This window comes from Aegilops tauschii, chromosome 5, assembly GCF_002575655.3.
Source record: "Aegilops tauschii subsp. strangulata cultivar AL8/78 chromosome 5, Aet v6.0, whole genome shotgun sequence".
Taxonomy (NCBI): Eukaryota; Viridiplantae; Streptophyta; class Magnoliopsida; order Poales; family Poaceae; genus Aegilops; species Aegilops tauschii.
The window spans coordinates 248,234,081-248,245,066 of NC_053039.3; the positions used below are offsets into that span (position 1 = coordinate 248,234,081).

The window sequence follows — 10,986 nt, forward strand, 5'->3', positions numbered from 1 at the left end:
GAAGTTATCTGTTAACGGTATGGGAGTACTTTTTCCTTATTCCTCATTCCATTTCGGAAACTCAAAATAGTTCTTTATCATTAGTACTTTTGCAAGTCACACTTGCATATCATTCTTATCTTTAGGTTCATCTGTAACTTTTATTCTCTTTGGATGACCGTTGCACATAAGGTGTACGGTCGATACTAGGAAAGCATAATAGCTACTCCATACTTTCTCCCAGAGTGGGACACATTAAACGCACATGAGTCATCATATCTTTCTCCTGTCACACAGGATAAGTCTTAGCCAAAATTTCTCCTGACGTATAGGATTTTTGACATAATACTATGTCAACTTTACCCAGTTACGCAGGTATTTTCCCAGGCTTTCCCCGCCATGCGGGTTTTATCATAATCCTCTTTTCCCGCTATGCGGGTAATTCCCTGTAAGGAACATAAATGCCAGAATTGGCTCTTTTGACTGCATATGCAATCATGAGATTCAGAAATAAATCCGAACGCTCTTTGACACACATGCTTAATCCGACGTTGGTCAAATTAAACACGCATGTTGCTTGTTTCATCTCAAATCGTGTTGACTGAAAAATCTTCTTCATATAGAATACATGAAAGACATTCGTCAACCAAGACTCTCAATGATCTACTTGTTTTCTTTTCTTGGATTAATATCCAAGAATTCTTTTCTTTTGAAGCCATTCTTTAGAGAGAACATACTCCCTCACGTTATGACCTTTCTTGGTCATCTTTCGGGTAACAAGTACCCAGCCATTCGCTTTCACCAATGAAAGCATGGAAAACTTTTAGTCTGAGAAAACTTAGCCAATAATCAACAATACTGAGCATAAAAATAACCCATGTTGATCTGGTTAAAAAATATGCACATTAAACTTTTAAAACTTTCTTTTATATTCTAAATCACCGTTGGGCAGAATTAGAACACAACATCATCCTTCTACATTAATTCCATATCACCGTTGGGCAGAAATGGAAATAACGCATATAACTCGTAAATAATGTGATGATAAAATTTCTATTACGCAACTTTGCTAAGAAAATGATCATCATTATCAACTTTATTGCAGCGGAAAACTAACAATATACATTTCTCACTCTTTATCAAATGCTTCAAAAAATTGGTCACTTTGATACAAAACTTATCAGAGATTTCAACTTTTAACTATAAGACTCATTGAATTATAATATTGTCATCTTCAACATTGGTCAGAAAATAACAATACCATAAGTAAACTTTAATCAAATATACTTCTACTGTCATAGCAGAAGCTATCTGAATCTGATTTCACCCACAAGTGAAAAAACTTCTCTCAAAAAACTGTTCATCCAATTAAATTTTCCCGTTGGTTCAAATTTAATTGAAGGATAATACTTTTTCTTTCTTTGTAAAAGAGTACTATTAAATATTACGCAGCGGAAAAACATGAATAAAAAATTCATGAACTTTTTACTGTTTACAGAAACTTTTCTTTACTAAAAAAAATTTCATAAACTTTATAATTTTCTTTATAAATTCACAAACATTTCTTTTGCTGTAAAGTTTCTATTTTCATTTTTTTAGAAACTTTTCTATTTTCTATTTTCTAAACAACAAGTTTCGTTGGGAAATCAATTTGCATAGAAAATCTATATGAAATTTACCCAAAACTGGACAAAAAAACTATTACTTCAGCTTCTGGAAAAAAGAAAACCAGGAAAAACAGACGAAAACTCGGCCTGGCCCACGGCTCGGACCGCGGTCTTTACTGCGCGCGGCAGCTGGCCTGCTGGCCTGGTCCGCCACGCGCCCTCTTTTTTTTTCTTCGCCCCAGGGCGCGCGGCCTCCTCCTGTGGCCGAAAACGGCCCACGGCCCGGTCGGGGCGCTCGCGTGGCTGCCGCCGCCCTCCACTTTCGGCCCAAAAGCCCGCACTAGCGCGCTAGGGTTAATCACGGCCGTCCGCGGGGATCCAACGGCCACGCGCGCATCTAGGTCGAACAAAACCGGCCAGCGCTGCCGCTCCCAACCCTAGCCTCATTCTCTCCTCCCCCCGCGCGCTTCTCCTTTCTCTCTTGCTCCCGCGGCGGCGGAGCTGCTCCAGCGGTCCAGCCGCGCTGCCGGCGAGCAGGCGACGGCGTCGGCCGTCACTGCGCCGTGCGCCACCTCTTCTTCCCTATCTCCTTCTCGCTCACGACCATGGCCTCTGTCCAGGTCGTCGGGCCACCGTGCCGCTCCCAGTCGTCGGCCACGGCCACCGCGCTACGAGCCTTTCTTTCCCTCTTCTTTTCCGTCTCTCCCTTCCGCCAATGCTTAACAGAGAGAGAGAGAGAGAAGCTCGACGGCCTTCTCCGCCCCGTTGAGCTCGACGACGGCAGAGCGGTCGACGGTGGCGCCGTTGCCATTCCTTTCGCCGGTCGCGCGTTCCCTTACGGCGAGCGCGCCGCCGTCAAAACGTTTGGCCGCGGTGCCCTTTGCCCCTCTCGGGGTGGCTCTCTTCGTCCGGCGCCTCGGCTTGCCGATGCGCGCCCGGATCGAGAGGAACAGGCGCGGCCATATGCTGCGGCGCTCTTTGCCGGCGAGCACTGGGCCCTCCCCGGTGATGTCTTTGCCCTATCACTTTGGGGTTCTAAGGGAGGGGATGATTCTTTTGATTTGCACCGAAATCCTCAACCGAAACATGGCTGATACCATTGTTGAGTCCTCTGGATCGGTTAGGGTTAAGGATTCACGGTAGTCTTTACCTTTTCCTTGGATTGATGAGCCCGATGGGTGGCCATGGTGAGATGGTGGCGGCTATGGTGGCAGAGAGTGGGTGAAATGGTGACGGCGCTTCCCGTCAGCACTGCACTAACCCTAGATCGGTAGGGATGTAGGTGGGGTGTACGGCGTTGCGACGAACCTCGTAATGCGAGCCGCCGTCCCCCACCTCTTTATATAGTGCAAGTGACAGGGGCCCGTCACCCATAGTGGGCTGAGCGCCCCCGATCAGGGCGCGGATCTAAGGGCCCGGTGGGCCGTTGGGCCCACACGGTGGAGATCATCCTAACAACGCGCTCGCGCTTGAAGGGCGGCGGCGGGAGGCGGCGCCACGACCGCCACTTGGGCACGTCCATGCCGCAGTTGGGGTCGACGAGCGGCGGAGGCGGATCGAGCATCTCGAAGGTGTCGAAATCCAGGCCGTAGAGCCTGTCCGCGACGGGTACGTAGATTGGGGTGCTCGGGTCCCTCCGCATCCGGGGGCCGAAGCTGAGGCACCGCGTGCGGACGTCGAAGACGGGGACGTAGCGCCTGGGCGTGTGGTGCAAGGCCATGATCTTGGTGCCGAAGGCCGCCGTGAAGTGGTCGGCGCCTTGGTGCGGAGCCTCCAGGCGGAAGACCGCCGGTGGCAAGCGCCGGTCGGAGTGTTTACGTGGGCTGTTGCCTGCTTGTTCCTTGTCCAAGGTGTGGATGTTGGCGTCGTAATCCTCCTCCAGGTCTACCTTGCGGATGCTGTATCCCTGTTCCCAGTCTTCCGTGACAAGGTAGAGGTGCTTCCGCCGCTGGCGAGGACGCTTGGCTGCACGGCCACCGCCGGTGGCATCCGCTAAACGCCTTGGCATCCTTATAATCTTCTTTGCTCTACGCCCTGATTTCCAGAGCGCTAGCAGGGCAAAAGATCAATTTTCCCACCTCCCTCGCCTTCTCTTATAAACACTGCAATCCGTATCCGGGAAGAAAAACCAGTCCACCCGCAAACACCGTGCTACTCCTACTGCCAATCTCCATACAATCTAAAATACGAATCTGAATCGAGAACGAAATTCACGCCTACGCACCTCCAAGTCGAAGCTGGTGGTCGGCAACTAAATACCACATGGTAGCTAGTGCTGGTGCTCGGCGGATGTCTACACAGCATTTCCCCCGAGGTTTAAAATTTATTAGGCGTCCAAGTGGTAATTTTGCCTAGTCAAGCCACACCATGAGAACCACGAAATCAATTATCTCAACAGCTAGCTGCATCCGTCCTTTGGATAATAATCAAGCAAAAGTAAGGAACAAGATACCACATACAAACACATGTTGTTCTATCTTTAGAGCCAGCATAACATAATCATTAGGCCCTGGCATACAGCTACAAGCCCTACAAACGGAAGGGCTACCGGCACAGCAGACTTTTACCAAAAGTCATTCCAAAACTATTTCAAGATGCGGCGAACTGATCCCGTCTGCCAGGTCTCTGAGCACCTCCGATCTCTCACACTCATGCCACTCCCGGCGGCGCCGGACTATCTCCAGGCCGACGAGCTCCCGATCTTCGTCCTCCACGACATGCCCGTCCAACAGGTGGGCGCGCTCCAGCATCGGCGATGCCTGGATGATCTGCTTCACAAAGCCAGTCTGCCACGCCGCCCCGTCGAAGCCAATGACCACGAGTTCTTTCAGGTGATGGTGGTGTGGACGGTGTTCCACCTGCACATCTAGTGATCCTGCGGCACTCGCCTTCTCTGAGTTGTTGTCAAACTGCATTCAGATTTCAGAGTTTCAGGAATCTCTCAGAAACAAAAAAGGTACCATGCTTGACAAAATCGTAGGATCAACGTACATGAACATGGAGCGACTCCAAGGCAGGTGCGGCAGCAACTAGGCAGAGAATCCAGATTGTATCCCAGTTCATTGGCACGTTTGCAATGAATAGTTTGTTGAGATGATTGAGCCGGACAGGAATGGCCGTTGGTTCTATCCACATCTGCATATATGAAGTGATAATTTAGCACTGTCTTATGTAGCGATGACCAATAAAAAAAGGGTCATTTCAGGAAAAGCTACTCACCTGACGCCCTCTTAACTGCAGAACAAGGTACTCTAGAGATGGCAGTGCCCCTCCAAAGAATTTGCTTAGTTGATATGTCCTGTTGCTACCAGAGGAATCATCCTTGCCATTATCTCCAGTTTGCAAGAAGTTCAGACTCACATGCCTAAGTCGAGGCACATCGCCATAGCGTATTATAGTTGGCTGACCACGACAAGCAAATGTTTCAAGATAAGGCACTGAAGCCAGATGGACACTCACAGTGTTGTAGTTGTCCAATTGCAGACTCTTTAACTGTGAGTTAGGAATAACGATACTAAAAGCAGGTTGGCGACAGCCAGAATCTTTCAGCCTCAAATCCACCAGCTGCGCGCAGTTTTCCAGAATATCAAGAACATGTAGCATGCGTAAACTTTCTTTGCACAGAGTAAGTGATGTGAGGCTCTGAAACGTCAAGGGGTTGGGTGCAAAACGATGATAACAATTGGATAGCACAAGCCGTTTCAGTCGCACATTCTTGCATCCATCCAACAGCCGGAAGTCATAGCGCCAGGAAGAGTTGTCAATGACAAGCTCCAAATCTTCAACGCCCCATCTGCCAATCGCTTCCGTGATCCATTGATCAGTGAAATCGCTCCTCCCACAAGCTTGAAGCCTCAGCTTCTGGATAGAACGTTGCTGAACATTGTCGGGAGCCAGAAGGAATGCATTCACCCGTTTAACATAGCGTCGCATGGCCCAACGCTCATAACGTTGCAGGATGGGTGTTAGCAGACAGACTTTCCACCTCCAGTCTTTGAAGGAATATAACCAGTCTCTAGAAGCATAACTGCCGTCCAACTTCAGTGCATTCTTCTCTGCCTCATACCTTGCCTTTGCCTCCACCACAATTTGCTTCAGTCTGTGGTACCGTGGAGGGAGAATGTCATCAACCGTAAGGTCATAACCTGTGTGCGAGTGTGTATAGAGATCCCGCCATTGCTTTGAAAGGATAGTGGTCTCTGTTGCTGTCCGCGCATCTAGCTTGTCAATGATCAAGACTAATATCTCGTCAGGTAAGCCGCTGATCTTGTCCTCGCGGCAACTGTTGTGCTCCTCGCCCAGACGCATCTAGTTTCGTTTTGGTGAGAAATAAATGAAATAGCAACCAGGGAATTCCAAGTAACTTACGCAGATAACTGGACAACTTGCCTTAAAAGTAAGCATTAACAACATTCCTAGTAAATTTCAGTGCATGAACAAACAAAACACATGAAAGAGTGGCTCCACCTAAACAACCTAAATCCTCCAAGAGAAGTCCTGCGCGAGAGGATGCGCTCCCAGCCTATCCATGTCGTCCCGTCTTTTTTGGACTGAGCGACTCTGACTGCGAATCAACGGTGCACGCTGCCTCCCGTGTGGGCCTCAAAAGCCTCATTATAACCCGGAAACACTCGGTTGGAGGGCCCACCATGGCCCATTCCCCACCACGGCTATCCTCGCATACGCCGCCTTTTTGTCTCAAAAAAAACATACGCCGCCTCGCCCCCTCCATCGCCTCTCTCTCTCTTCCCAATGCCTCCCTCCCAAGTGAAAAGCTGCAGCTGCCGCCGCCTCCATTCCTGACTGCCGCCGCCTTGTCGTTCCACCATCGTGCACGGCTCCGCAGCTAACCCTAAACGCGACAGTTCCCGGGGCGACGGCTCCATGGACGCAGGCACAGCATCCCACGCCTCCGGCTGGCTCCTCTGTCGCCTCGGGTGACACTGCGTCTTTGGCCAGCGCGGACCTCAAACATCCCGGCATCAAGCCTCCTCCTCCTCCGTTTCCAAGCTCGGGCGCCCAAAGCTACTCCTCCCCGTCTCAAGCAGGCAAGCGAGTTGCCCAGGGTACGCTTCTCTCCAGCTTGGTCGTGTATATTGATGATTGGAACATGGTCCTGGGTGTGTAAGATTTTGGTACGGAGAAATCGATTTTGTTTTGGGGATCTGGGAGCAGAGTCTGTTTGTACAATTAGGACCTGCCGCTTGCTTTCTAGGATTAGGTAGCTTCATTCAGATCTTTGATCCTGTTTTGGGGGACAGGAAATTCACAATTTGCAATGAATGCTCTGGAAGAAGCATTTTTCTACTTTGAGTACCCGTCATCATATTGTCTTACTCTTACACATGAGAATTAGTGAGAGGAAGGTTCCTTGAATGTTATACGAGATAGAGTTGGGGTAGCACCAATTGAAGAGAAGCTTGTCCAACATCGTCTGAGATGGTTTGGGCATATTCAGCGCAGGCCTCCAGAAGCTCCAATGCATAGTGGACGGCTAAAGCGTGCGGAGAATGTCAAGAGAGGGCGGGGTAGACCGAATTTGACATGGGAGGAGTCCGTTAAGAGAGACCTGAAGGATTGGAGTACCACCAAAGAGCTAGCTATGGACAGGGGTGCGTGGAAGCTTGCTATCCATGTGCCAGAGCCATGAGTTGGTTGCGAGATCTTATGGGTTTCACCTCTAGCCTACCCCAACTTGTTTGGGACTAAAGGCTTTGTTGTTGTTGTTGTTGTTGTTGTTGTTGTTGTTGTTGTTGTTGTTGTAAGGTTCCTTGAATGTAATTTGTCTCAACGCAATTAGTAGGCAAGCAGCTCCTGCTACATGAGTTCCATACTCCAGTCTAAATATGCTCTCAGTAAAAGGTAGGCACCCAGATCAACTTTTGATTTGTATTTTTGTATCCCCGGTTCTACACTCTGTAATTTTAATTACGTTTCAAAAATTAGGCATGCCAGTCAAGGTTCCCTTATTATGTAGGCTTTTTGTGTGTTATTTTTCCAAAAACACGCTTACCAACTGTCACCTCAGTGTTATTGATTAGGAAGCATTTTTGTGATCCTCTAATTGTTACCTACTGCCATTTGTGCCAGAATTCATATGCTAGCCTACATAAATAGAAATGGATGAGCATCCACATTGTTCTGCATATGCATGTTTTTGCAGGGAGGCAGAAGGTATTTTCCTTTGTTCTGCTATGTTTGAACGTAGGATTCTGAAAACTAATCATTTCATTGTATTTACAATGGTGACATGCAATAGGTGTTTTAATACATTCCGAAAATGTAATTGCATGACACATAATTTTAGTCATCTGTACAATGTTTCGGAAATATTACGGTAAGAGTGCTACTGGAATATTTCTATACATACATGGACTGCATATGTGAAGATGAATTTCCATTCTCCTGTTTCCTACCTCTATGGATGCTTAGAATGCTTAGGCAGCCAGCATGTTGGGCAGGATTGTAATGCCCAGTTTTTAAAAAAAAATCATAGCCCTTTCATTGTGATTGTTAAGAATGTAAGCAAAAGAAAGAATGCATGTGTTCATTCTATGCACTTGGTAATTTGCTGCTATTTTCAAACTGTTTCTGTATCTATTTTTTGTGAAGTAATCTTGAGCATTGGAAGATTTATGGTCTTATGCGGGTCTATGCTGAGGATTTGACGTTGTTAATTGCTTGTGTACAAAAAATAAAACTTATAGTGGATCTGTTTATTATTTCCAGTCTAGCTTAGGCTGCATTATGAGTGACATGCTGTTTTCATCCTTCTGTTGTCAAGAATTGATGTGGGTATGCTTTACTTGTCTCTCTGCAGCCAACTTGCTGCAGTTAGTGAAGAACAAGAGAAATTAAGGAAGGACTATGCTGTACGGCTATGTTGACAAGATAAAAAATCATGGATGGAGTACTGGAGTTGTGTAGAAACTTTAGGAGAGGAGGACAGCCAGCCACATAAGTGTGTACATTACTTTTGTATTTTTGATGGGCTAATGTGCATGCTTTATTTGTGCTTCACTCAAATGAGCTAATTAATTCACTAAATTTTCCGTGTGATTTGCAGCTCCTTGTCTAGAATCAACAGAATCCAGTACAAACTTCAATTAACTGGAATTAATGTGTTGATCTGGTGCCCGAGGAATGCACATACTGACCTCAGGCTGGAGAATGTTCATGTAGACAAAAATATTATGTCATCCTACGCTGTACTTTTCTGGAACATGCATATGAAAGGAATCTCTAAATACTAATGCAGATATTCCTCTCTACCGCCTTCTGTAGTTGTAACTTCTGATAAATGCTTCTAAACAGGTGAGGTGAATTTCTCTGCAATGAGCAGCTCGACAGAAGTTCCGGTCAGGCTTTATGTTTACTTGCTTCTTTGTCTTTTGCTGCAGCTGCACTGGTTGACACTCACAGCATCGACCCATTTGACCGAGAGGAGCTGCTGCAATTTATCGTTGGAGCCATCGTATAGGCCATAGTCATCGTTGTAATTCTGAATGCATAGATTATGTTTGTAGACAGAGGTGGAAGCATGAGACTATAACATTCATCTTCTGAACTTTTTACCCAATCAAATCATGTGTTTTGCATTTTTGATTGTATCATCAATACTTTCCTGCCTTAAAGGATGGTCACAGTCTCCGAACAAGTTTTAGGGGTTGATCATGTCACAATTGTTGTTGTGTGGTTCACCCAGGAATTCGATGTTAATATGTAATTGTGCATGCCTAATTAGACTTTATCCACGACTGCAGGAATTGGGCCTTTGTTGGTGCTGGCTAATTACACATGGCCGAACCAGCCAAATCTGCAGATACAAGGCATGGCCAAACCAGGCAAGACAACCATCGATCCAGCCGCAAGGCGCGCATCTGGGACTAGTAATGACAGGACCAGACACAACAAATTTAAGAGCATATATGTACTATACTACATCGGTACTCCATTCTGCTGCAAAAGGTGGAGAGGAACAGGTGTTCTAGCTGCCCAATTTCAAACACAAGCTGGGAGATTAAGTAGGGAAAAAAATCAGTACTCCCTCCTATCCAAATTAATTGACGCTCATAAAGTTGTACCAAAGGAGCGTCAATTAATCTGGATCGCAGGGAGTAGCAGAATACACAACATTGTCTCTATCTGCACCATTGTCTCTATCTACAGCACTAGTATTGCTCGACAAACACGGAGAAATCCAGAAGTACAGTTATCTGACACCATTTGGCTGTGAGTTGCGCATACTAGATGATTGTAACGATGGAAAATATTCAACAGAAATCACAGGGATGGGTGCCGTACTTACCCGTTTCGGGGTGGGTAGGCGGCGGCGGTGGTGCGGACATCGGAGGCCTTCCTCAGCCGACGGTGGCGTGGAGGATCTGCGCCCGTGTCCATCGGATCCGAAGCGCGATGGCGGCCGACCGGCCGGGGAATGGTCGGCGGCGGTGGATTCGCAGGGAGGCTATGGAGGTACGGGGCTGGTTTAGGATGGTGGATTTGGACTGGAGAACCCGATGCGGCCGAGCGCCGACTACTCGGGGCCGCGCCCTCACCGCCGCGACGGACGTGGGTTCGTTTTGGCCGGCTCACATCAGTTTCTTTGTTCCATGGCTGCGCCTAGGGCACGTGCCCGGGCTTCAGATGGCAACTAACAAATTTTAACTAGAGGGGTGAATAGACAACTAATAATTTTTAACTTTTCTTTAGCAAATTAAACTTTGCATCAAAATAGGTTGTTTAGATATGCAACTATGTAAACAACCTATATGATGCAATGACAACAAGCACGCAAGCAAGTAAGATATATAACTCGAGTAAACTTGCGAAAGTAAAGGAATGAGATAACCAAGAGTGGAGCCGGTGAAGACGAGGATGTGTTACCGAAGTTCCTTCCTTTTGAAGGGAAGTACGTCTCCGTTGGAGCGGTGTGGAGGCACAATGCTCTCCAAGAAGCCACTAGGGCCACCGTATTCTCCTCACGCCCTCACACAATGCGAGATGTCGTGATTCCACTATTGGTGCCCTTGAAGGCGGTGACCGGACCTCTACAAATAAGGTTGGGGCAATCTCCACAACTTAATTGGAGGCTCCCAACGACACCACAAAGCTTCACCACAATGGACTATGGCTCCGCGGTGACCTCAACCGTCTAGGGTGCTCAAACACCCAAGAGTAACAAGATCCGCTAGGGATAAGTGGGGGGAATCAAATTTCTCTTGGTGGAAGTGTAGATCGTGGTCTTCTCAACCAATCCCGAGCAAATCAACAAGTTTGATTGGCTAGGAAGAGAGATCGGGCGAAATGGAGCTTGGAGCAACAATGGAGCTTTTGGGGAAAGAGGTGAGTCAACTTTGGGGAAGAAGACCCCTTTATATAGTGGGGGGAACAAACCAAC

The 10,986-nt window shown here is 47.3% G+C and overlaps 1 protein-coding gene across 1 annotated transcript; it reads right to left on the minus strand.

Annotated features, from left to right (window-relative positions):
• Window positions 1-3,972: 3,972 nt before the first annotated feature.
• LOC109747314 (uncharacterized) lies at window positions 3,973-10,231 on the minus strand. Its single transcript, XM_020306394.4, has 4 exons — window positions 9,895-10,231; window positions 4,806-5,894; window positions 4,578-4,721; window positions 3,973-4,495 (listed from the first exon to the last, which is right to left on the minus strand). Exons 2-4 carry the CDS (start codon window positions 5,892-5,894, stop codon window positions 4,160-4,162), a joined length of 1,569 nt encoding a protein of 522 aa, XP_020161983.1. The 5' UTR covers window positions 9,895-10,231; the 3' UTR covers window positions 3,973-4,159.
• Window positions 10,232-10,986: the final 755 nt, after the last annotated feature.

Excerpts from the sequence above, each read along its gene's own strand:
- LOC109747314 (XM_020306394.4), bottom strand. The coding sequence starts at position 5,894 with ATGCGTCTGGGCGAGGAGCACAACAGTTGCCGCGAGGACAAGATCAGC. Across the intron at positions 4,722-4,805 it reads TGCAGTTAAGAGGGCGTCAG|ATGTGGATAGAACCAACGGC; the intron begins GTGAGTAGCTTT and ends TCATATATGCAG. Across the intron at positions 4,496-4,577 it reads TGGAGTCGCTCCATGTTCAT|TTTGACAACAACTCAGAGAA; the intron begins GTACGTTGATCC and ends ATCTGAATGCAG.